The sequence below is a fragment of the Arvicanthis niloticus genome, chromosome 7 (assembly GCF_011762505.2).
Source record: "Arvicanthis niloticus isolate mArvNil1 chromosome 7, mArvNil1.pat.X, whole genome shotgun sequence".
NCBI lineage: Eukaryota > Metazoa > Chordata > Mammalia > Rodentia > Muridae > Arvicanthis > Arvicanthis niloticus.
The window spans coordinates 66708907-66734184 of NC_047664.1; the positions used below are offsets into that span (position 1 = coordinate 66708907).

The 25278-nt window shown below is 44.0% G+C and overlaps 1 protein-coding gene across 2 annotated transcripts in view; it reads left to right on the forward strand.

The window, feature by feature from the left end:
- Positions 1–24764, forward strand: part of Wdr19 (WD repeat domain 19) — a 67874-nt gene extending 43110 nt beyond the window's left edge. The window contains exons 25-37 of one of the 2 annotated variants that reach the window (XM_034509156.2): positions 1178–1324; positions 1973–2097; positions 3377–3489; positions 5065–5133; positions 6720–6797; positions 8318–8414; positions 9800–9924; positions 19258–19339; positions 20490–20640; positions 21215–21338; positions 22119–22195; positions 22490–22614; positions 24471–24764. In XM_034509156.2, the coding sequence (XP_034365047.1) occupies positions 1178–1324; positions 1973–2097; positions 3377–3489; positions 5065–5133; positions 6720–6797; positions 8318–8414; positions 9800–9924; positions 19258–19339; positions 20490–20640; positions 21215–21338; positions 22119–22195; positions 22490–22598 (1297 nt within the window). In that variant the 3' untranslated portion in view covers positions 22599–22614; positions 24471–24764. Of the gene's footprint in view, positions 1–1177; positions 1325–1972; positions 2098–3376; positions 3490–5064; positions 5134–6719; positions 6798–8317; positions 8415–9799; positions 9925–19257; positions 19340–20489; positions 20641–21214; positions 21339–22118; positions 22196–22489 lie in introns of both variants that reach the window. The other variant, XM_076938541.1, reaches the window with a different exon arrangement.
- The last annotated feature ends 514 nt before the right edge of the window (positions 24765–25278 follow it).

Consider the following 25278-nt stretch of genomic DNA (forward strand, 5'->3'; position numbering starts at 1 on the left):
AGAGAAAGAAGGCATTTGACACTGCCCTTCTTGTCTGAAGGACCAGACTGCAAACACTGTCTAGCATGGCAGACATGTATATATCCAGATATGGTCTGCTGTCTTGAAATGAGGCTAAGTACTGAAGTCGGGGCACAATGTGGCACGAACATGGTGAGAAAGATGCCTTCAGGGTACAGAAGGAGCAAAGAATAGACACATGGATCCCACGCTGTTTTAGCACTGGAGAGGGACTGTCTTAAATGTGCTGAGAACTTCTACAACTTCATAGGTACAAGAAACTAAAATCATGACTAGGAAAAGGCCAAGGACGAAAGATCCAGGGGAGGAATGTAGTGAGGAACTGCACTCCTGGACCCTGAAGTCCGGCCTTGAGAGTAATACGGCCGTGCCACCAGATTTAATGTCTATCAACTAACAGCCATGCTATCAAAATGCTCTGGTTGTTTTTACCCCTTGAAAAGTGATTTCAGAAGTGTCTGCTGAGAAGCCTTTATAGGTTAATAATGCCTTCCACTTGAGGAAAGCAGCCTTGGGAAATAGATACAGATATGCACTGAATGGCCTGTTGAAATTGGAAGAGCAGAATTAGTCTGAGCTGAGAAGTCTTGAGCACCACCTAGAGGTGAACACGCAAAGATTCTGTATCTCACTAGAAAAGCTCCATGCCTATTACTATGTGAAGCGTTTCGTACTTTCTGTTTTCTTGTTTGTTTGTTTGTTTGTTTGTTTGTTTGTTTTTCGAGACAGGGTTTCTCTGTGTAGCCCTGGCTGTCCTGGAACTCACTCTGTAGACCAGGCTGGCCTCGAACTCAGAAATCCGCCTGCCTCTGCCTCCCAAGTGCTGGGATTAAAGGTGTGCGCTACCACTACCCTGCTGCAATTTCTGTTTTCTAAAATGGTTCCACACTGCAGTACAGTCTTCCCACTTAAAAACAGAAACACAGTACAACATAAACAAATTACATACTTCTAGTTCATAGAAAATAAAATGCTTTACCCTTCCAATCCCTAAAGAATATATTTTAGTAGGAGAGTTCATAGTATTTGATTCTGAAGGAGAAAGAAGTTCAAGAAAACAGCAGCTGCAATCACTACAATAGAAACATATCCCCCACATTTGCTGCCCCCCCCATGACAGCATTGAGAGCGCTTACATGAACCCCGTTTCTCACAGGTACAAAGAAGCCGTGGTGGCATATGAAAATGCAAAGCAGTGGAACAGTGTCATCCGCATCTACCTGGACCACCTCAACAACCCCGAAAAGGCCGTCAGCATCGTCAGAGAGACCCAGTCTCTGGATGGAGCCAAGATGGTAGCCAGGTGACAGCATACTTGTTCATTTGGATCTTTTACAGGTGTAAAAGAAAGGCCCCCTTTCCCCTCATCAGATGTATAAATTCTTTTTATGTTTTATTAGCCCTAAATATTTTGAATGCAGTGACTGTTATAGTCAGCATATAAGAATATGCCTGTCAAGTATAAATAGATAACACAGAACTGAGGTTATGAGATACATTTTTATTTTTACCTGGTTGAAAAAAAGTCTGGTTTTATAAGTCATGGTATTGGTTATGTTTCTCATTACTGTGATCAAGTACCTGACAAAAGCAACTTAAGGGAAAAAGGGTTTATCTTGGCTCACAGTTCGCTCACTCACTGCCAGTTATGGTTGGGGTAGCAGTCTGAGGAAGCTGGTCACGTTGCATCCATAGTCAGAAAGCACAGTGAGATGGATCTGGCCCCAGCTCACTTCCTCCTCTCACTTAGTCTGGGATCCTAGCCCATGGGCTGGAGCTGCCCACATCTGTGTGGGTCTTCACCCTGCAATCCAACTCAGGAACTGCCTCAGACAGACATGTCCAAAAATTTGCCTCCTGGGTGATTCTAGATCCTGCCAAGTTGCTGATATTAACCATCACAGTCATAAACTTGACATGAGAGTCAAGCTAACTAAAGTCATTGTCATAGGTTCTTTCTACAGCTGGGTGACTATGGGTCTGCCATCCAGTTTCTAGTCTTGTCCAAATGTAACAATGAAGCCTTCACCCTGGCTCAGCAGCACAACAAAATGGAAATCTACGCAGACATCATTGGTAAATGCCGTTATCTTCCATACTTTCTCATATGTTATTGTAGAAACCCTGACTCTTATGATCTGAGCTCAGATGGGTGTGCACACAGACACTCCTGTATAACCTATGCTGTGTAGACACAGATACACAGACGTTACCTGCTGGGTTTCAGGGTCCCTACTGCCTAAAGGTGAGGGGGATTATTACTTCCTTTGTCAGCTGCCCATACTAAAACTCTGTCCCCACTGAATGATGACCCTTGTCCCCAGTCTCTGCTGACCATTATTTTACTTTGCCTTTATGAATATGACTATTCCAAGTATCTTATATATGTAGGGTAATAAAATATTTGCCCTTTTGTGATTGCATGCCCCTATGAATTGATAAAAGCATGAAAAATTATTTCAGACTTCAAGGGAACATATCAGTAGGAAATCATTAGATAACTGGACTACATAAAGACCTGACAGAAAAAGGAAGGACAGACGAAAGCAGTGTCCACCCTGGAGGTTGAGGCAGGAGGATGGGTTTCAGGCCAACTTGAGTTATAAGGCCCAATGATGGATGGATGGATAGATTGATGGATGGATGTTTGGATGGATGTTTAGATGGATGGATGGAACAGCAAGCTGGAATTGTATTTATGTTGGGTATCTAATTTGGTTTCTGAAGCCCTAGGTGGGTCATGGTTAAGGTTATACACACAATGGTTCCTAATGTTTGAACATATGAGATTCAGAGTCTGAGAATGATAAGTTCTAAATGAATAATAGAAAAATCATAGCCCAAATTTTCACATAAGCCTCATCCTTTTCTCTCATAATTCCTGTTCTGAGTGAAACAGAGGCAGGACAGTATTAATATCTGAAGTAATTATGATAAATATGCTTTGTAGACAAGATGGTAGAATTGATGTTCAATCCTGAAGGGCTTTTAGTCTCCTGGGTTTTTTAAGATTGGTTGGTTGTTTTAAAAAAAAATTGGTTGGTTGGTTGGATTTTGTGTGTGTGTGTGTGTGTGTGTGTGTGTGTACACACTATGATGTGGGAGGGGAGCACACATGTAACAGTGCATTTGGAGGCCAGAGGACAACCTTGTGGAGTTGGTTCTCTCCTTTCACTCTGAGTAGATTTGGGGAATCAAACTCAGGTCCTCCGATGGGCACAGCATTGTATGTTCCCCATGCCACCGGCCCCAGCCTCCTGTCTGCAGACACCTCTCAGAGGTACTGTTTTTAGATTGGCAATGGCAGGTCGTCAGGCTCCACTCAGACACTGTACTCACCGAGCATCTGTTGTAGGTGCTGAAGACACAACTAATGAAGACTATCAGAGCATCGCCTTATATTTCGAAGGAGAAAAGAGACATTTTCAGGCTGGAAAATTCTTCTTGCTGTGTGGCCAGTATTCACGGGTTAGTATTTGCCAAGGAAATACCCCGGACACCACAGGAATGATTGTAGGAAATACTTGAGATTCCAGTATGCTCCAGACACTGAGACTTGAAATCTCAGCGTCAGCTTCTCTCGGCACTGGAGATCGGCCCGGGCTAAGTACAAACCTGTCAGTGAGCTCCCACATCACCTCTCAGAGCCAGCTTTGAAGTCTCCTCCCACATACATACACAGGCTCCCTACAGTCTCTCACCTCTGCCTCCATTTAGTCTGAGTACCATCAGTGTAACCCCAAGCCAGGTCCCCTTGCTTCCAGTTACATGGTGCACTGTGCTCCAGTCTCCAGTTTCTCTGCTCTATGTCATCCTTCCGCTCCCCTGTAGAACCCACTTTGCCTAAGTCAAGGAGTACAATGTCCAAAGAAGAGGCACTAGGCTTGAGGTGACTGTGACTGCTGCATCATCTGCCTCTTGCCTGAGGTAGCAGGTGCAACCACAAACTAACGAAAACTGCTTCCATTCAGGAGGCAGAGCCCTGCAGGGCCCAATCGCAGGGTCCTTCAAGAGAAACAGAAGTCTAAGACTACCCACTTCAATATACAGGCCCAAATATTTGCAAAATACCTCAGTGACCAAGGAAAACATGTCTGTGAATGCAACCCACAGGCTGCCAGTTTGCCATCTGTGGCCTTTATAGAAGATGTCCAGACCCGATATCTGACAAGCAAGCTAATTCCCCACCGGCTGGCCAGCCAGCCTGGGCATCCCACGATGGCCTCCAGCTGTTTCTGTGGAAGTATGCCTCCTCACTTGACACTTGCAGCAAGGCCTCTGCCAGCCTCACCCTCCGTTTCCTCAATGACTACCCCAGACTTCTTCATTCTGCACGTCTTTGTCCCTCTGTTGCCTTCATGTTAGCCCATACACAACCATCTTTGCCTCCTCAGAACATCTAAAACCAACTTCCCACATAGTCCTTTGTCTTTTAAGTTTCTTCACAGGTGTGTGTTTATGGAAAAAGACAATACTGCACCTATTTCCTCGGAGTGCATCTAACACAAAAAGTGGGACGTCAGGCTCCTCCTGCTGTTCTTCGCAGACCCAAGCCCAGCCCCACATGAACAAGCAGGATGATGATACATGTTAAATGAAGGGACTGGGGATTCAGCCATAAGCATCTGTCTGGCTTCATGAGAAGCACACATATGACAAAACAATGGATTAAATAATTAAATCTTCCTATGAAAAATAGCACATTTTACATTTTCCTTTTATCATAAATCAGAACTAGAGTCTTCAGAAGGTTCTCTGGATCCTTCCATTTAAAAAAAAAAAACCAGGCCCAGCCTTTGAAGTAGACTTGCCAGGGTGGTGGCATATGCCTTTAATCCCAGCATTTAGGAGACAGGCAGGTCTCTGTGAGGTCACAGCCTGTCTGCACAGTGAGTTCCTAGCTGGCCAGTGAGAGAAATACTGTTCCACAAAACCAGGCAGCAGAGCAGGGCTGTGCAGACCCCTGGCTGAGGTCAGGGCACTCACTCACTCATCTGTTGTGAACGCTGACAAGTTCTGGCTGCTGTCCATCTCTCACTTTAGGCACTAAAGCACTTCCTGAAATGCCCAAGCTCAGAAGATAACGTGGCAATAGAAATGGCAATCGAAACTGTGAGTAAATTCTGAGTTGAAACTTTAAAGAATGCCAGGAGTTTGTTGTTTGTTTGCTTGCTTGCTTGCTTGCTTGCTTGCTTGCTTTAGTCCTTGAAGAGCCAGGAATGTAGCTCAGTTGGTAGCGTGTATTCAGGAAGCCCTAGGTTCAGTCCCCAGCACTGCGCAGTGGCACATGCCTGTAATCCCAGGAGTTGGAGATAAAAAGATTCAGGATTATCCTCTGCTACATAGTGAGTTCGAGGCCAGCCTAGGCTACTTGAGACCCCTGTCTTAAAACCAAACAGAAATGTCCAATACATGGAAAGATTTAACAAACTGGACAGCAAGCTCCCTATGGCCATCGTCAAACTGATGGCTGTCAACATGCAATCCTTATTCATAGCCCCGCCCTCTTTCATGAATTGTTTTCAAGGAAACAAGGTCTATCCTTTCCCATCAGGATACACTGTCCAAGTGGTGAAGATCCTGAAGGTCAGCCTCTGGGTAGAACTGGCTTCTAGTTCTACAAGTTTGACAAATGCTACTCCATTTCCCCTAAGCCCATGTCTGCAGCTCTTACACGGGGAGGGGGGCGGGGTGAAGTAAGACAGGTGGATCCCAGGAGCTTGCTGGACAGCCAGCCTGGCTGAAATGTCAGCTCTGGGCATAGTCAGAAACCCTGTCTCAAAAACATAGGTGAAAAACAATAGAAGAAAGCTGACCTTGTCATTGGTATGTGGCCCCCACACAAGCACATGTACTACACACACACACCAATGTTTGAGTTCAGATTCTCAGATTAGGACGCACAGCCTGTGTAGGATCTAACGTGTGCTCAAGATTCAGAGCTGTGTTAGTTACTAATCTTAAGAGGGATCTTGGTGGAGGTATTGGTGAAAGTGGAGTTTTTATAAAGGTTTATTTATTTTTATTTTGTTGTATGGTTGTTTGCCTGCACATATGTGTGTGCATCACATTTGTGCAGTGCCTGTGAAGGCCAGAAGAGAGCATCAGATCCCCTGTGACTGGAGTTACAGATGGCTATGAGCTGTCTTGTGGGTGCTGGGAATTAAACCCAGTAGCCAGTGCTCTTATCTACTGAGTCATCTCTCCGGCCCCCCCTCTCCCTGTGTGTAAGAGTTATTCATATTTAGGCATATGAAGTAGGCAGAACCGATGGAAGCCAGAAAGTATTTTATCCCTGAAGCTAGAATTATAAGACAGTGTGAGCTGCCTGATGTTAGAGCTAGGAATTAAACTAGAGTCCTCTGGGAGAACAGCAAACACTCCTAACTGCTCAGCCATCTCTCCAGCCCCTCAATGTTCTTATTGAAACATCCAAGAAGTACATTCTCTGTGTATACAAAGAAAAAGATCATACTTTGATACAACCAGCTAAGAAAAGCTATAGCTTCTAAGGATGTAATTTTATTGAGGAAGACTACACACCAATGAAAAAGGACTCCAGGCTAAGTTGTGTTTCATGTTGTTTACTATTCCATTTCCTTAGCAGAAAGTTGTTCCATCTTCTTCCCAGCCCTCACTCCCCATCCCTGCTAAGTTTAAGATGCAAAATTTGATGCAGTTTCTCTCTTGTGAAACAGGTGGGCCAGGCCAAAGACGAACTGCTAACCAATCAGCTGATAGACCACCTGATGGGGGAGAGTGATGGCATGCCGAAGGTACGGGAGCTTCTGCAGGGCGGGTGTCTGTGCCCTAGTCTTGTCTTCTCTGGTCCTCTGTTCTGGACCTATACAAGTGTCACTCTGAAAGTAGCCACAGCCATGTTAGGAGGTGTCATAAATACCACAGTGGACCTGTGCAATAGTTGCCCCTCCCCTGATGTAACAGTCCTCCTCCCATGTAACAGTCCTCCCCCCATGTAACAGTCCTCCCCCTGATATAACAGTCCTCCTCCCATGTAACAGTCCCCACATGTAATAGTCCTCCTCCCATGTAACAATCCCCACATGTAACAGTCCTCCTCCCATGTAACAGTCCTCCCCCCATGTAACAGTCCTCCCCCTGATGTAACAGTCCTCCCCCATGTAACAGTCCTCCCCCTGATGTAACAGTCCTCCTCCCATGTAACAGTCCCCACATGTAACAGTCCTCCTCCCATGTAACAGTCCTCCTCCCATGTAACAGTCCCTACATGTAACAGTCCTCCTCCCATGTAACAGTCCTCCCCTGATGTAACAGTCCTCCCATGACAGTCCCCCCATGTAACAATCCTCCCATGAAATAGTCCCCCCATGTAATAGTCACATGTAACTTCCCCACCCAGTTTTTTTATAAACTGTTATAATTTATTCTAGAAATTATGTAAATAATCATTGAAACTGTTGGCTTAGCATTGAGCCCTAAAGTGTTTTTATCCATATTTTTAAAATTGTAGAATTGATATAAAGTCATATTGAAATAAGTATAAGTCACTGTAAGGTCAGGGTCTAATATGTCAGAATCCATGGTCCCTGCAGGTGACTGCAGGGGATTTGCCTTCTCCATCCTGGTGCGGATAGATGTGATGGCTGAGGAAGTGGCCCACAGCCCTTTGTACCCCTCTGCCTTCTGTGCAAAGCCATCTGCTGTGGCAGACTCTAGTCACTGGTATGGAGAGACAGGAGTGCTCACCGTGGGCAGGAGACTGAACCTCAGTTCTCCTCACCTTCATCTTACAGATGAAGTCATGGAGACTTGACAAATGACAGTCCCTTGTTTGCTGTCCCACACCCTCTGCCATTACGTCCACTTACTTTAGTAACTTGGAAACCAGGCCCATACAGAGTGAAACAGGCTCACTTCGGAATCAAGTGGAAAGTGGCACAGGATTATGAAGAAGAGGATTATGGGTGTTAGGGCCATGGAGAGGCTGTGTGGAGCAGGCCTCCAGGAATAGAGTGTAGCTGGGTCACTCTGCTCCAGAGGCCAACTCTGTCTCTTTCTGTTCACCTTCCTATCCACAAAATTAGCATAGGGCAGACCTGAGGCTTTAGCTCAGTTACCACTTCCTGACCACTTAAAATAAGTGACTGTGCATCCTAAGCTGAGAACTATTCTATGCGCTAACTTCCTGGTTTTTAAAGACATCACTTCTGTTACTGGGAGTTCAACATGGTGATGACTGAAAGAGACACAGTTACAGGAGTGTCTCCGCTTGGCTAATGAAGAAAGTGATGTATTGCTAATGTTTGTGCACCAGGACGCCAAGTACCTGTTCCGCTTGTACATGGCGCTGAAACAGTACCGAGAAGCGGCCCGGACCGCCATCATCATCGCCAGAGAAGAGCAGTCTGCAGGTGTGTTCCTAACACTAACTGGTTTCTGAGGCGCCAGGGCTCAAGGCAAGACCCAGCCTATGCTGGGACAGTGCTTTACCACCAAACTACTTCTCCAGCACCAGGTCCCTGATAAGTTTCTCTACCCAAACAAGTAATGGAATAAAGGCCAGGAACAAGTAGCTAGTTTCTAGCCTAGGCTTGCTCTGGCTCCAGAGGACCAGCGATCACCTTTCCTAGGATTCAGAGAAGGAAAAATCATTCCCTAGCCCAAGGGATATGGGTAGCTATGCTGAGGCCCTCTTGCTAGGTTGTTTCCTCTCTGCGTGTGCAGCGCTGTTTGTCTCTGGGCCACTCCTGTCCTCTCCAACACCCCTGGCAGCATTTCCCTCACACTGCATGCATTTGGCTTTTACACATAAGAGATGTTGGATATTATCATTATGGACCTGATTCTTTATGAAGAACCTTCAGAACTACTTAATAGAGTCTTGAGAATAGCTCTGTTCTCTTGCGTGTTCCGTAACTAGTTACTGAAGAAGTCAGTGAACTTGTCTGGGATCATCGCTCATGTCTGTTTTCTGCTCATGGTGATCTGACACCTGCTGTCTCTCAGATGCATGCCAGGAACTCAGGACCCAGAGAGAAACGGGCCACAGTTCTGCCCTTGAGGTTCACGATTAGAAGCAAGAGAAAGAAATTGAGTTCCGAGTTGTTATTCAGAGTGACAAGTGCTAGAGTAGAGAAAGAAATATGGCCAGAAGGGACCAGGGCCTCCTAAAGACAGGGTGTGGGCAGAGATGGAGGATGGAGCTGAGGATAAGAACTTGGGGTAAAGGACCAGAGTGCAAGAGACGAGGCTGCTGCCTGCCTGGGAAGGCACAGGCCAGCTCCAGCCAGGGTGTGAGCCTGTGCTCGGGAACTTTCACTGGACCACACTGCCTTTGTGTGTGTGTGGGGGGGGGGGTCTGCTTGTGTGGTGCTGGGGATTGCAGCCTCACACATACTAGATAGTCCTGCCACTGAGCTGTGACACCCACCCCCTTTGAAGGCCTGGGGTGTTGGCTTGGAGTAAAGCCGGAGGTTTTGGAAACCCTGACATCCTGATGAGACTCCAGAGGAAGGGTAATCGGCTACAGAAGAGTGTGGGGGCGTGAACCATGGGCCTGAGGAGGAGGCTGAACTTGAAGGACTCAGGACCCAGTGCTCTTTGGGGTTCACCTCTAAGACACCAGCATCTTTTCCTAGAGTGATTCGCTGGCTGTTATTACCATCAACAAAGTAAAAAAAAAAAAAAAAAAAAAAAAAAAAAAAAAACTGTTAGTAACATGACTAATAGACTTACTTGTAAGACGAGGGTCTTGTCTCACATCTTCTGCGGTAATACCACTTTCTCTTTTTCCAAGGAAACTATCGGAATGCACATGATGTTCTTTTCAGTATGTACGCAGAGCTTAAATCCCAGAAGATCAAGATCCCCTCAGAAATGGCTACCAACCTCATGATCTTGCACAGTTACATACTTGTGAAGGTGAGGTTCGGAGGGAGTGGTGTGGGATCTAACCTGTCAGGAGGTCTCCTCACACAATGGAGCGTCATTTGGGGGGCTTCTCCAAGCATCACAGCCATTGCTTGCATTCCTGTATTCTCAGCAAAAGCAATACACAGGCTAACTGCAGTGTGGTGTCCTTTATATCCCAGAGGACAAGAAGTAGTGCAGCAGTAACTGGTAAAAGCAGCAGCCTGAAGAGCCTAGCAGCAGTGCCTTCCTCCTGGAAAGGATGAGGCTGAGGGGTGGGGGTGGGAGGTACTGAGGGGGGGGGATTCAGGGCACCAAATTCCAGTAACAGGGATTGGGGGGGGGGGATGGGATCAGATTTTGCCATGTGTACTTTTCCATGATTTGGGTTTTGTTATTGTTTTTGAGACAGGGTCTCTCTATGTAGGTCAGGCTGGCCTGTTTGTTACTAAATGTCTATTTGGGACCTTTTTGTTTGGTTGTTTTGGTTTTTTTTTTTTTATTCTCTGTATGTGTATAGATAGGGATTGAGTCCAGGGCCTCACACATAATAGACAAGCACTGCATCCCAACCTACCTAGGGTTTTCTTTTTGTTTTGTTATTAGCTTTAAGATGGCCATGCTGTTTATTCCTGGCTGGTCTGGAATTTACCATGTAAACCAGACTGGTTTTGAAACTCTGGCAGTCTTCCTGCCTCCCCATTACCAGTGCTAGGGTTACAGGCATGTGCTGCCATCCCTGGCTCCTCTGTTATTAAGATTTACTTATTTGTATTATTTTAAATTGTGTATGTGTATACACGTGCGCACAGAAACCACAGGCATTGGATCGCCCTGGAGCTGGAGTTACAGGTATGATCATTGGTGCAGGTTATCAACACTGGTACTGGTGGCGGCTCTCAAGTCTGCTGAGCCCTCTCTTCAGCTCCCCCACCCCCACCCCCATATGTATATTATACACTTAGGTCTTTGTAAAGATGCAGTCAGGCCTCAATTTACATATTTTTCCAAAAATGTCAGTACTACCAAAGTTCCTCTTTCTATATTGTTGCTAAATCAGTCTGTCTGTCCAGCCCAGGGAGCTCATTCAACCTTGATGGCCTCTCACACAATCAAGTTACAAAGGATGAAAATCCTAATTATCAGCTGGATAGATACTGATCAACAGAACCTTCTAGTGGCAGAACAGAAGGTCTGTGCTGACCAGTAAAGCAGCCCGTGCCTGGCTGAGGAACATTTGGCATAGAACTGGTACAGCAGATAGAGTGAACCTTTATTTTATTTTTTGTTTTGTTTTGTTTTTCAAGACAGGGTTTCTCTGTGTATCCCTGGCTGTCCTGGAACTCACTCTGTAGACCAGGCTGGCCTCGAACTCAGAAATCCGCCTGCCTCTGCCTCCCAAGTGCTGGGATTGAAGGCGTGTGCCACCACTGCCCGGCTGAACCTTTATTTTTTTTATTTTTTTTTTATAATATGTCTTCTTTGGATTGTATTTAGTGTTTTTGTTTTTAATTTATTTACAATACAGATGTCATCCCATTTCCCCATTTCCCCTCCCTAGAACCCCTATCCTATACCTCCTCTTCCTTTATGCTTTTATACCATTTTAATTACATGCATGTATTAAGGTCAGTTCTAGAATGGTTGAGGGTCTAGCAATACAATAGATGCAAATAGTCAAGGAACAAGCAATACAATAAACACAAATAGTCAAAGAAAAAGCAGGGCGTTAGATCTAATTACATGAACACTCCCGTGATCACTGTTTCTAAAGGCTTATCAGGATGACCAAAGTATCTGAGCCTACTTCCCTATCCTAGTCCAAGGTCATTTTCATGGCTGAAGCCTACTTCCTTGTTCTAACCTAAAATTTTAGATTCCTGCCTGAGATTATTTCTTTGTTCTGGCCTAAGATTTAGATTGCTACCTGAGACTACTTCTTTGTTCTAGCCTAACATCAGATTCCTGCCCGAAGCCTACTTCCTTGCCTTGTCCCATATCAGATTCTTGTCAAGCAGCCCCAAAGGCTCTCCACCTCTCCCCCTTTTTTATTTCATTAACAAGACTGAGCCTGTCTTAGGTCATTCTGACAAGAATGCCTTCTTTACTTGTCATGGAATATGCATTATCAAAAGCAATGCATTTGTGTCTTAGGTTGGTAAGGCTCTCTGCAGAATCTTACCTGTCCTTGGCTTGCCAGCCTGTTTAAAAACTCTGTCTGGGGGTCCATTTTCAGTTTCAAGTCATGTACTTTGACTGCCAGCCTGTTGATGTAGTTAGAGACAAGATTTAACACAATGGGCAGGAATAAAAGTATTCCCAGGACAAGAAGGGCTAGCCTGATCAAACTATATATGCCATTCCTGCAGTTTGACCAAAATGGAATTACTGACCTCAGGCCATGGATAATTTTATCAGCATTATCTGCAGCATCAAAGCTCAACAGAGCAGCATTCTTTAAATTCATAATCTCACTATGCAAAGTTAACACACCCAGAGAGGTGTTAGGATTATGCCAAATATCCTACAGGTGTCTTTAAACTTTTTCTAATTATAATGACAATCATTGTAAATTTTAGAAGTAACACTACTCCAATGATATTTGTCATGACACTTGGGATGGATCCTAACTCTCGAACCCTGAACCTCCTCCAGATAATTTGAATGGATTATAGAGCATCATTCATTGTTCCAGATATCTATATAACTCCTTTTGTATACTCAGTACATTAGTAACATTTTTTTGTTAGATGGTTAACAAAAATAGTTGTCTTAACTCCTTGTGTCAGTGCTATTGCAGAAGCAATGGTGCTAGCAATTAATGAAATTAAAGCTGTTATACCAGCAATAATCAAGCCCGCTGCACTCTTGCTTCTACTTAAAGTCTAACTCACTTCTTCCTACACTTTCAAGCTTTTTTCAGAGACTCAAGATTTTCTAATACTCAAGGCAGTAAGGCAAATGCTGGTTGATAGACCCCTGTAACAAACATGCCAGGTTTCAACACACTAACACAATTGGAAATTATACAGTCATTGCAACTTACAATAAGTACTGTAGAAGAGACAAAGCCAATTTTAGCTTGATAATTAAAAGAACATTAAAACATGCACTAACCCTTGTTTGAAATCCAGATTCTGTCCCAACTTTATCTCTCACTATCATAACATCATAGAGGACTGCAGCTAACTTCCAAATATGTCTCTGACAATGTCCAGATCCAGCCTTCCAAATGTAGACTGTTATTTCCAATATTGGATTGATTTCTAGACCAGTACATGATTGAGTCCTAATAGCTGGTCACCTTTAAGAAAAATAAAAGAGACATTGCAATTTCTCTTTTTGATTCTCTATCCTACAAGGTCTAAAAACTTGAGGCAAGGCAGCTTGTCCCATCTGGGACAAGTCAAGCAAAGGTGGGTCAGGAACATATGTCCAATACAGCTCCCCGGTCCTGAGTCTTGTCAGGGGTTCTCAGCAAGCTCACAGGTCAGCATCATTCTTTGTCTCAGCAGCAGTATGTCTCACCAATCTTTTTAAAGTTCCATGGGCCTCTTCCACAATATCTTGTCCTTGAGGATTATATGAAATCCTCGTAATAAATTCTTGATAAACAGTCTCAATTGCTCGACTACAATTGCCAGACTCATTATCTGGGGTTTTTTTTTTTGGGGGGGGGGATATTTTATTTATTTACCTTGCAATGTTATCCCTTCTTCCATTACCCCCCCAAAACCCTTTATCCCATCCCCCCTCCTCCTACTTCTATGAAGGTATGCCCCCACCATCCACCCATTTCCACCTCCTGGCTCTCGAATTCAACACTAGGGAATCCAAACTTTCAGGGACCAAGGCCCTCCTCTTCCACTGATGCCTGACAAGGCCATCCTCAACTACCTATACAGGTAGAGCCATGAGTTCCCAGGCTGGAGGTTTAGGCCCTGGGAACTCTAGTTGAGTATTTTGATACTCCTTCTAAGAAGGACCACTTTGGTCTTCCTTCTTCTTGAGCTTCATGTGGTCTATGCATTGTATCTTAGGTATTGTGAGCTTTTGGGCTAATATCCACTCATCAGTGAGTGCATACCATGTGTGTTCTTTTGTGATTGGGTTACCTAGCTCAGGATGATATTTTTCAGTTCCATCCATTTGCCTAAGAATTTCATGAACTCACTGTTTTTAATAGCTGAGTAATACTCCATTGTCTAACTGTACCACATTTTCTGTATCCATTCCTTTGTTGAAGGACATCTGGATTCTTTCCAGCTTCTGGCTATTATAAATAAGGCTGCTATGAACATAGTGGAGCATGTGTCCCTGTTGTATGTTGGAACATCTTTTGGGGATATGCCCAGGAGTGGTATAGCCATGTCTTCAGGTAATACTACGTTCAGTTTTCTGAGGAACCGCCAGACTGCTTTCCATAGTGGTTGTACCAGCTTACAATCCCACCAACAATGGAGGAGTGTTCCTTTTTCTCCGCATCCTCACCAGCATCTACTGTCACCTGAGTTTTTGATCTTAGCCATTCAAAGTAAATGTGAAGTAGAATGTCAGGGTTGTTTTGATTTGCATTTCCCTGATGACTAAGGATGTTGAACACTTCTTTAGGTGCTTCTCGGCCATTCAAGTCTTCCTCAGTTGAGAATTCTTTGTTTAGCTCTGTACCCCAATCTGTTGGTTGCCGCTTTGTCCTATTGATGGTGACCTTTGGTTTACAGAAGCTTTGCAGTTTTATGAGGTCCCATTTGTCAATTCTTGATTTTAGAGCATAAGCCATTGGTGTTCTGTTCAGGAACTTTTCCCCTATGCCCATGTGTTTGAGGCTTTTTCCCATTTTCTCTTCTATTAGTTTCAGGGTGGCTGGTTTTATGTGGAAGTCCTTGATCCACTTGGACTTGAGCTTTGTACAAGGAGATAATTATGGATTAATTTGCATTCTTCTACATGCTGACCTCCAGTTGAACCAGCACCATTTTTGAAAATGCTGTCTTTTTTCCACTGGATGGTTTTAGCTCCTTTGTCAAAGATCAAGTGGCCATAGTTATGGGGGTTCATTTCTGGATCTTCAGTTCTATTCCATTGATCTTCCTGCCTGTCTCTGTACCAATACCATGCAGTTTTTATCACTATTGCTTTGGAATACAGTTTGAAATCAGAGATGGTGATTCCTCCCAGAAGTTCTTTTATTGTTGAGAATAGTTTTTGCTATCCTGGGTTTTTTGTTATTCCAGATGAATTTGAGAATTGCTCTATTTCTGTAAAGAGTGGGAATTTTGATGGGTATTGCATTAAATCTGTAGATTGCTCTCGGCAAGATGGCCATTTTTACTATATTAATCCTTCCGATCCAGGAGCATGGGAGATCTTTCCATCTTCTGAGATCTGCTTTGATTTCTTTCTTCTGGGACTTGAAGTTCTTGTCATACAGATCTTTTACTTACTTGGTTAGATTCACACCAAGGTATTTTATATTATTTGGGACTATTGTGAATGGTGTTGTTTCCCTAATTTCTTTCTCAGCCTGTTTATCTTTTGAGTAGAGGAAGGCTACTGATTTGTTTGAGTTAATTTTATATCCAGCCACTTTGCTAAAGTTGTTTATCAGGTTTAGGAGTTCTCTGGTGGAAGTTTTGGGGTCACTTAAGTATACTATCATATCATCTACAAATAGTGAAATTTTGACTTCTTCTTTTCCAATTTGTATCCCTTTGACCACCTTTTGTTGCCTAATTGCTCTGGGTAGGACTTCCAGTACTATATTGAATAGGTAGGGAGAGAGTGGGCAGCCTTGTCTAAGTCCCTGATTTTAGTGGGATTGCTTCAAGTTTCTCTCCATTTAGTTTGATGTTGGCTACTGGTTTTCTGTATATTGCTTTTACTATGTTTAGGTATGGGCCATGGATTCCTGATCTTTCCAAGACTTTTATCATGAAGGGGTGTTTAATTTTGTCAAATGCTTTCTCAGCATCTAGTGAGATGATCATGTGGTTTTTTTTCCTTGAGTTTGTTTATATAGTGGATTATATTGATGGATTTCCATATATTGAACCATCCCTGCATTCCTGGGATAAAGCCTATTTGATCATGATGGATAACTGTTTTGATGTGTTCTTGGATTCAGTTTGTGAGAATTTTATTGAGTATTTTTGCATCGACATTCATATGGGAGATTGGTCTAAAGTTCTTTGTTGGGTCTTTGTGTGGTTTAGGTATGAGCGTAATTGTGGCTTCATAGAATGAATTGGGTAGTGTTCCTTCTGTTCCTGTTTTGTGGAACAGTTTATAGAGAATTGGTATTAAGTCTTCTTTGAAGGTCTGATAGAACACTGCACTAAAGCTGTCTGGTCCCAGACTTTTTTTGGTGGGGAGACTTTTAATGTCTATTTCTTTATGGGTTATGGGACTGTTTAGGTGGTTTATCTGGGCCTGATTTAACTTTGGTAACTGGTATTTGTCTAAAAAATTGTCCATTTCATCCAGATTTTCCAATTTTGTCGAGTATAGCCTTTTGTAGTAGGATCTGATTTTTTGAATTTCCTTGGTTTCTGTTATGTCACCCTTTTCAGTTCTGATTTTATAAATTTGCATACTTGTCTCTCTGCCCTCTGATTAGTATGGCTAAGGGTTAATCTATCTTGTTGATTTTCTCAAAGAACCAGCTCCTGGTTTTATTGATTCTTTACATAGTTCTTTTTGTTTCTACTTGGTTGATTTCAGCTCTGAGTTTGATTATTTCCTGCCGTCTACTCTTCTTTGGTGTGTTAGCTTCTTTTTGTTCTAGAGCTTTTAGGTGTGCTGTCAAGCTGCTAGTGTATGCTCTCTCCGGTTTCTTTTTGTAAGCACTTAGACCTGTGAGTTTCCCTTAGCACTGCTTTCATTGTGTCCCATAAGTTTTGGTATGATGTGTCTTCATTTTCATTAAATTCTAAAAAGTCTTTAATTTCTTTATTTCTTCCCTGATCACATTATCATTGAGTGTTGTTCAGTTTCCATGTGAATGTGGGCTTTCCACTGTTTTTGTCATTTTTGAAGACCAGCCTTAGTCCATGGTGACCTGATAGGATGCTTGGGGTTATTTCAATTTTCTTATTTCTGTTGAGGCCTGTTTTGTGACCAATTATATGGTCTATTTTGGAGAAGGTACCGTGAGGTGCTGAGAAAAAGGTATATTCTTTTGTTTTAGGATGAAATGTTCTATAGATATCTGTTAAATCCATTTGGTTCATAACTTCTGTTAGTTTCACTGTATCTCTGTTTAGTTTCTGTTTCCATGATCTGTCCATTGCTGAGAGTGGGGTGTTGAAGTCTCCCACTATTATTATGTGAGGTGCAATATGTGCTTTGAGCTTTAGTAAGGTTTCTTTTATGAAAATGGGTGCTCTTGCATTTGGCGCATAGATGTTCAGAATTGAGAGTTCATGTTAGTTGACTCTTCCTTTGATGAGTATGAAATGTCCTTCCTTATCCTTTTTGATAGCTTTAAGTTGAAAATTGGTTTTTGTTTTGTTTTTCGAGACAGGGTTTCTCTGTATAGCCTGGCTGTCCTGAAACTCACTCTGTAGACCAGGCTGGCCTCACTCAGAAATCTACCTGCCTCTGCCTACCAAGTGCTGGGATTAAAGGCATGTGCCACCTCTGCCCAGCTGATGCTTGTGTTCTTGTGCTTGCCTTTCACCACCTGGATCTCCTTAGTGCTACCTGCACTGTCTCTGACTGGAGCCTGTCTTTCCTATTATCTTGGTTGTGTCAGACTGTTTGAGGTGTGTATTGCTGCTGGGGTTAGAACAGAAGCCCAAGATCTGCTCAGTGCTCTGGCCCAGACGGGAAGGAACCAGTGCTCCGGGCCAGGAGTGAATTCCTGGGTCCCAGTGGGTCCCAGTTACTCCCTGTTTGGGGTGGGTATTGCTGTCTCCTTACCTAAGATACTGCAGGGGTTAGAGCTCCTGGGAGCCCCGTCTCCTCTGGGTTTTGTCTAGAGTGAACTTTTAACTTCATGTAATCTTTAGATTTACAGAGCCCTGGTATGGCCTACAAGCCCGAAACACTAATTAGAAAGAGGAGTTTAAATTCCAACAGTCAGCAGTTCCTTTGAGGCATCTGGAGAAACCTCCTGGGGTGGGAGAATGCTGGAGAGGCAGAGAGGTCTTTGCTAGCTTCAGACATATGAGATGATGCCATTGTCTCAGGAGTGCATACCTAGCAAAAATGAAGGCAGAAGTGGAGAGAAGTTCAAAACAAGGTGGTGGGAAAAGAAAGCAGATTCTGGAAGGAGCTGTCCATGCACAGCTGGCCTGTCATCTCTCCTACGATGAGCCGGCCTGTCACTTCCCCTCCATACCTGAGCATCCTTGTGACTTCACCGTCAGGCCAGCCTCTCACATAGCAGGGAGCACTGCCAGAACTTTCTAAAATCTATCTAAAAGTGATATCAAAACCACTTAACCCTTGGGCTAGGTATGTGGCTCATACTTTTAATCCTAGCACTTGGGAGGCAGAGGCGGGTGGAACTCTGAATCCTACATAGTGGTCTACATACTGAGTTCCAGGACAGCCAAGACTACCTAGAGAGACCATGTCTAAAAAAAAAAAAAAAAAAAAAAGACGACAGGATGTTGGTGGCTCACGCCTTTAATCCCAGGGCTCTGAAGGCAGAAGCAGGTAGATCTCTGAGTTTGAGGCCAGCCTGGTCTACAGAGGAAGTTCTAGGACAGCCAGAGCTACACAGAGAAACCTTGTCTTGAAAAAAGACAGAACAAAACAAACAAAAGATGACAACAACAAACAAGGCTGTCAAGGCTGAAAAGATTAATGCAACACTGTCACAGTATCTTTGTGGCTTTAGGGCTGGGCATCCTTCTGCCTACTCCATACATCCCATCCTAAGGCCCTCCTTGTTTCGCAAACCCCGTTCATAATTGCCTTGCTTTAGGCTGAACTCACTTCCTTTTACAGGCCCTCCGCTCTTCCCTCTTAGACACTGACTCACTCAGCACTCAGGTCTCACTACAAGTCAGACAATTTGTTAGCCCCATAAAGGCCAGTTTACCTGTTTCTACATAAAAGATGGACCAAGGATCTGAATTTACTTGGGTGGCCCAGGACAGAAAACAATACTGAGCATAGCTGTGGTGCCAGGTTCAAGCTGTTGAAGAACACAGGACAGAGCCACGGTGCCAGGGACAAGCTGTTGAAGGAAGAAATAGGAAGCAAAGGCCCCGTACCAGGAGCAAGGCAAGGCTTGAGAATGTCAGCTTAGCTGTGTTCTGGGTCACAAGCAAGGAAAGCAAACATGGAATGGAGCTAACATAAGGCTGCAGGAATGAAAGACATCATTTCTTTCAGATTCACGTCAAGAGTGGAGACCACATGAAGGGGGCGCGCATGCTCATTCGAGTGGCGAACAACATCAGCAAGTTCCCCTCGCGTAAGTACTGTCTCAACAGTGCTCGGTGCTCTCAGCCATCAGACCGGGGCCGAGGCAGGCACTTCCCCAACCAGGCTCGTTCACAGTTCCCTGTGTTGTTTGGTCATTTATCCCCGTGATTCCAGGAAGTAGTAGGCTGGGGTCCCTAAGACCACCCCCAAATTTGATACTTCTCCCAGAACCTCTTCAAGGCTGAGCACATTAGTGGAGCAGCTAAGGTCTACGTCAGCAGAACGAGGGCCTGCAGCAAAGCCTAAAGGCAACCAAGTGCAGGCAGACGCTTTTCAGAACCCCCCTCTGAGTCCCATCACACAGCACCTGAGTCACACTACTCCCCAGAGCAAGTTGGGATATTAAGTCTGAAGTGTGTGCACCAGGAGTGCATGATATTGGCAGCCCAGGGCTTTCACTGGCAGCTGGTCACACAGGAACCTCCTGCCTGGCGTGTTCTCACTGCCAGAAAACAAGAACCCAGCACATATATACATGGGTGCCTCAAGCCCCTCATCGGTCCTGGGAATGGGGACCTGCCCCAAAGCTAAGGCCCCAAAGGCAAGCTCACTGCCCAGTGTTTAAAGTCCCTCTCTTGGTAACTGGCTCTGGACATGTGCTTACATGTAGTTTCTGTCTTTATTTTATAGTAAGTAAACCAAGGCAAAGGGAGGTAACATGCCCAAGATCACATTGGTACCTCTTGTTTCCACACCTTGTAGGATATAGCTTCTGGGAGAGGTCCCTTTCTCCTGGAAAGCCTGTTATTAAACATTCTTAAATGAACAGACTTCACACACTGTGACAGCTGTCAACAAATTTGCTGTAAAGAACTAGATGTTAAACATCTTAAGCCATTTGATCTGTCACAACTAGTTAACTGCCATTTAGTGTGAATAAGCTGTAAGAGAACGAACGCGTGGGGCTGGGCTCTAACAGAACTTTAATTTCTGGACGCAGAAATCTGAACAGAATCTGTGGCACTTAACATGTCACAAAATATTTTGGTATTTCCTTTAGCCATTTAAAACTGTAACAAGGGCCATACAAATGTCTAGAGGGTCAGAGTTCATCTCCCCGTTGTCTTTGTTTTTGAGATATCTCATGTAGCCCAGACTAGCATGCACTCAGCTGCTGTCTGCTCTTGGCTGTCTTGCAGACATCGTGCCTATCCTGACATCTACTGTGATTGAGTGTCACAGGGCAGGCCTGAAGAACTCTGCTTTCAGCTTTGCAGCTATGCTGATGAGGCCTGAATACCGCAACAAAATTGATGCCAAATACAAAAAGAAAATTGAGGCGATGGTCAGGTGAGCAAACACAACCATTTCTTCTCTCCAATCACAGCTCTAGGGGTATGCTTCAGATGGAGCTCCTAATTTACACATGCTTCATAAAAAAGTGAGTAGGGGTGGGGACAGGGCTAGTCACCACTGGCTCTTAAATCTTTAAAACAGAATAAGCTTTAAAACTGTCCTTTGAACTACACTTACATAAAGTGCTCCAAAGCTACATATGGCTCATAACCACCATATTGAGGTAAAGAATTAGGACAAGCTCACTGGCCTGAAAAGGTCTGTTTAACATCACTGGGTGGCCTTTACCCTCATCAATTACACACAAGATGCAGAGGGAAAATCCCATTCTCACCACACCATCGAGGAGTCAGTGAGGCCTGCCTGTGCTACCCATGCAGTGGTTGGGAATGCCAGCTGCATCTGGCCAGGCTCAAGAACGCTTCCTCTTTCTGGGAATCTAGGCTCTAGCTGCCAAAATAGCTGGGAAATATTTGAGCCTGTGAAGAATTAGCTCTTTCCAGATAGTGCTTTTTCTATTCCCACCGTATTACAAGGAATCAAGTGGTATTTGTAAATGCTTCTCCAGGAGACCAGATACTTCTGAGACAGAAGAGGCCACGACCCCATGTCCATTCTGCCAGTTTCTTCTCCCAGAATGTGAGCTCCTCTGTCCTGGCTGTAAAAACAACATTCCCTATTGCATTGCAACAGTAAGTTTCTCTGTAATAATGTCCCCTTCCACTTGAATACTTGATATGCCAACATTTTCTTCATTTTCGACACTTTCTTCTGACTCATTTTCTAGAATATTTAGCATGAAATTCCATGGTCACCAGAGGTGAGGTTCAGAGCACACAGGACTGGGGTGGGGGTAGGGCTCTCTCCAGGAGTGCTAGGCAGCGCCAGAGTTGAATTGTCATGTTTTTTCTGCCACCTGCTGTCTGCTTCTGCCTATGCTACCTTTGTACTAAGGTCAGCTGCATTGGCAAAATACCACACCTGGCATACTGTGTCCTTTATAACTGGTAGTTTACTTTTACTGTTAAGACACCAGGCAGGTGTTTATGGCACACACCTTTAATCCCAGCACTTGGGAGGCAGAGAGGCAGGCAAATCTGAGTTCAAGGCCAGCCAGGTCTACAGAGTCAGTTCCAAGACAGCCAGAGCTACACAGAGGAATCCTGTTTTAACCTCACCGCTCTAAGACCCACTATCAGAAAACTAAAATGTCAAATTTGTTCATCTCTTGGCTAATGTAAGCTATATTTTGAAGGAAAAATAAATTCACATACTGAAGGAAAAAGCCAAAGCTTATTTCATCTGTAAACATGAGCCTGCTAAGTCAAAGCCAGCTATAGCCCTTTAGCTGCATCTTTCTAGACAGTTCCCAGCAATCTGAAGTAACAATGATGTCCTGAGTCAGAAGCCAGTCTTTGGCTGTGGTTTGCTCAGTGTTTCAGATGACAGATTTCACTCTTAAATGTTCCCAGGGCCGACACATGTTGAAAGACGATTGGACAATGTGCCCACACTGTGGCTTCCCTGCGCTGTACTCAGAATTCAAGATGTAAGTAACACAATCCCAGTACCACAGATGAATCCAGAAACAGGACCTTTTTTTTTTTTTTTCCATTCCTTTATTTTGAGGGCCCCTCACCCCATATCCCTAAAGATCCCGAGAACTCAAATTTGTCATCTTGGAAGGACCTTCCATGACCTGGGAGCATTTTCCCTCTTATCACTCTTCAGTGGCCAGGTTAAGAGGTGTAGTAGGTGGAGGATTTTCCCATTAGCTTAACCAGAGGATACAGACATGTTAATTATATATTTCATTTACTCTGCATTTATCTCCCCCAAACAGCTTGCTAAACAGTGAAAGCACGTGTCCCATGTGTTCAGAAAGATTAAACTCCAGTCAACTGAAAAAAATTACAGACTGCACCCAGTACCTACGGACAGAGACGGAATAATGAGCCGCAGGCCCAGGTGAAGGCCCCCGCTGTGCACTCTCCTTCCAGGCCCCGAAGCCCAGTACCTACACAGCTTAATTCTTCATATTGGCATGGACTCCTTTTTGTGTAACATGTAATTGTCAAAGTTCAACGGTCCTGACAAGCTTTTTCTTTATTTAAATGTTAAAATGCAGGTAATAAGGTTTTCCAAGTGGCAAAGGTTATTTAGCCAAGCAGCATCATGAATTCTAACTAGAATGTATTTTATCAAACTATATGGAGTTATTTTTAATCAGCCCCTTAAGACTAGAGCCAGCTTCCTTTAAACGGGAACTTTTCAGTCGACTATACAAACTTTGACTTCCAGAGGTTTCTGACATCTGTTTCACTTTGGCCACACAAAGCTACACACATACTCACCCCACCTCATTCCAGTGACAAGGATTTTTGCAGGAGAGGATCGGAGGGAATCCCTAACCTAGTTAAAATGGAATTCTAGGTCATGGTCACACACTCGGGCTTGGAGCCAGCTCCAGCCTGTTTGTCCCTTTTCTACTCCTGTGCTGCCTCGAAGCCTCTGCCCTTTGCTGTTCCTGAACCGTGGGGCTGTTTTCACAGGGGCTGCAGCATAGACTGTGACCACAGGTTCATTTCCGATTCTGTCTTTTTGGCTCAGTGCGTATGAAGCAGGGCAGAGCATCTTTCCTGTGCTTGTCGGTCGTTTGTGCGTTTCTCAAAGGTCTTAATCCAGTTTAGAATTGGATTGCCTTTATAAGAGTCCATGTAAGTTTTATGATATAATACTTGCAAATATTTTTCCTGTGGGCCTTTTTACTTTCTTGCTATCTTTCTAACACACAAAAGTACCAAACTCAGGTATCAGGCTCCTTTACCCAATGAGCTATTTCCCAGGTTCTGAAAGCAGATCTCCCTCTAAACCAGGCTGCCTTGACCTTGCAGTGGTCCTCCTGCCCTGCTCCCAGGCCCTGGGGTCACAGGCTCAGCACACTATGCCTCACCACATTTTTATCAGGATGTTTGCTTTTTTTTTTTTTTTTTTCCTTTGAAGAGCCTCCAATCTAGTTAGTTTTTCCTTAGTTTTCTGAATATTCAATTTTGTCAAATGAATTGTGTGAACTGATAGTAAAAGTTTCTCCCTTTATTCCATTTAGTAGGTTATATTGATTTTTGAGTGCTAAAATCAACTTTTATTCAGAGGATAAACTCACTTCAGCATGGCGTGGTTTCTAGCCATCCCCTGGCTCATGGACTTACCCTAGGTGCACACACAGGGAAGGCCCCGATTCTAACCCGGCAGACTTCTCCTTCAAAGAACAGCATCCCCAGCTGTTTTCCAAAATCTTTGGGAACTTGGTTGCTCATTGTATTTTGTCCCAACTTTACAGCTCTATCTGTGGGGAGATAAAATTTATGTATCTCTGCCACCTATAAAGGTGGAGCCATGTTAACGGAGCTCCCAGGCTCTAACCAGATCCTGGCCTGCATCGATGTATGGGACACATTATAGAGACCTACACTGTGCCACATCAGAGCTCCTTGAAGCCATGTCTTCAATGAGCTGGGATTATGCACTGTCATGATGTTGTCTCCTTATACAGTGAGCACTGTTCCCTGGCTGAGAAGGAACCTTTGTCTAATTTCAGGAAAAACACGTTCTCTATAGCCTGCCAAGCAGCCTCGACCTTTTCAAATCCCTCACAGTAAGGTGGCTTGATAGTAATGTCTCAGTAGCATGCCATGTACCACTGGTCAGGAAGCTCAATGTTGTTTGTCTGAAAGGCCAAGGAAATGAGCAGGAAATCAGCGTAATGACCAGGCAGGCCATTTTACCCAAGACCCTTCTAAAGGTATCTTTTGTCCCTTTCTTAGACAATGCTCCTGAGTAGACGGCATCTCCCCTCAGGAAGCTGTGTTCACCCCTCGTAGACATAAAAGAATGATTCTCCTTGGATACAGAAAAATGAAACAGGCCAGCACATTCAGCTTCTGCAGTGACACACAGGGACACAACCTGCTGTTTACTCAAATTTGTATATTTCCTCTCCAGAGTCCTACATATTCTGTGCTCTGTTCTATTAATAGTATATGAATTGTAAATACTAAGTTTTTTTTAAATCATTTTTATATTTAAGTATCTCCTTTAAAATAAAATTGTTGACTAGATACTTGTAATATTTTCCTGGATTTGAATACAGAGAGACACAGAGGAAGTAGCTCGGCCAGGGCAGACAGAACACTGCACAAAGTCTGAAATAGGAAGCAGAGTCTGTTCCTTTAACCAAAACACCAAAGGCAAGTCATCCTTTAAAAATGAGTAAATTTAGTGTCTGCTCATTCTGTTGCACACAAGTATAAAGTTTATCAGTTGATTTCCTCTGAAACATATATGTTATCTGCTATCGTCCTGGAGTTGAAGATTCTTTTTTCAAGTGTCATCCTCACTTGCAAGAAATCTGTACTTTCCTTGCCATGACCTATGACCAATGTCACCAAAGCCTGAAGAGCCAGCAGACTTGAGTCAGCGGATCACGTGGTCAGCCTCTATATACAGCGGCCAACAACTGAGCGTTAACAACAGCACTCAGGGGCCACCATGCCAGGGCTGCTTTCTGTTATCTGAGCATCCCACCTTCCTGACTCCTGATCTAGCTGTCGTCTGTGGGGCTCACCAGAAGCC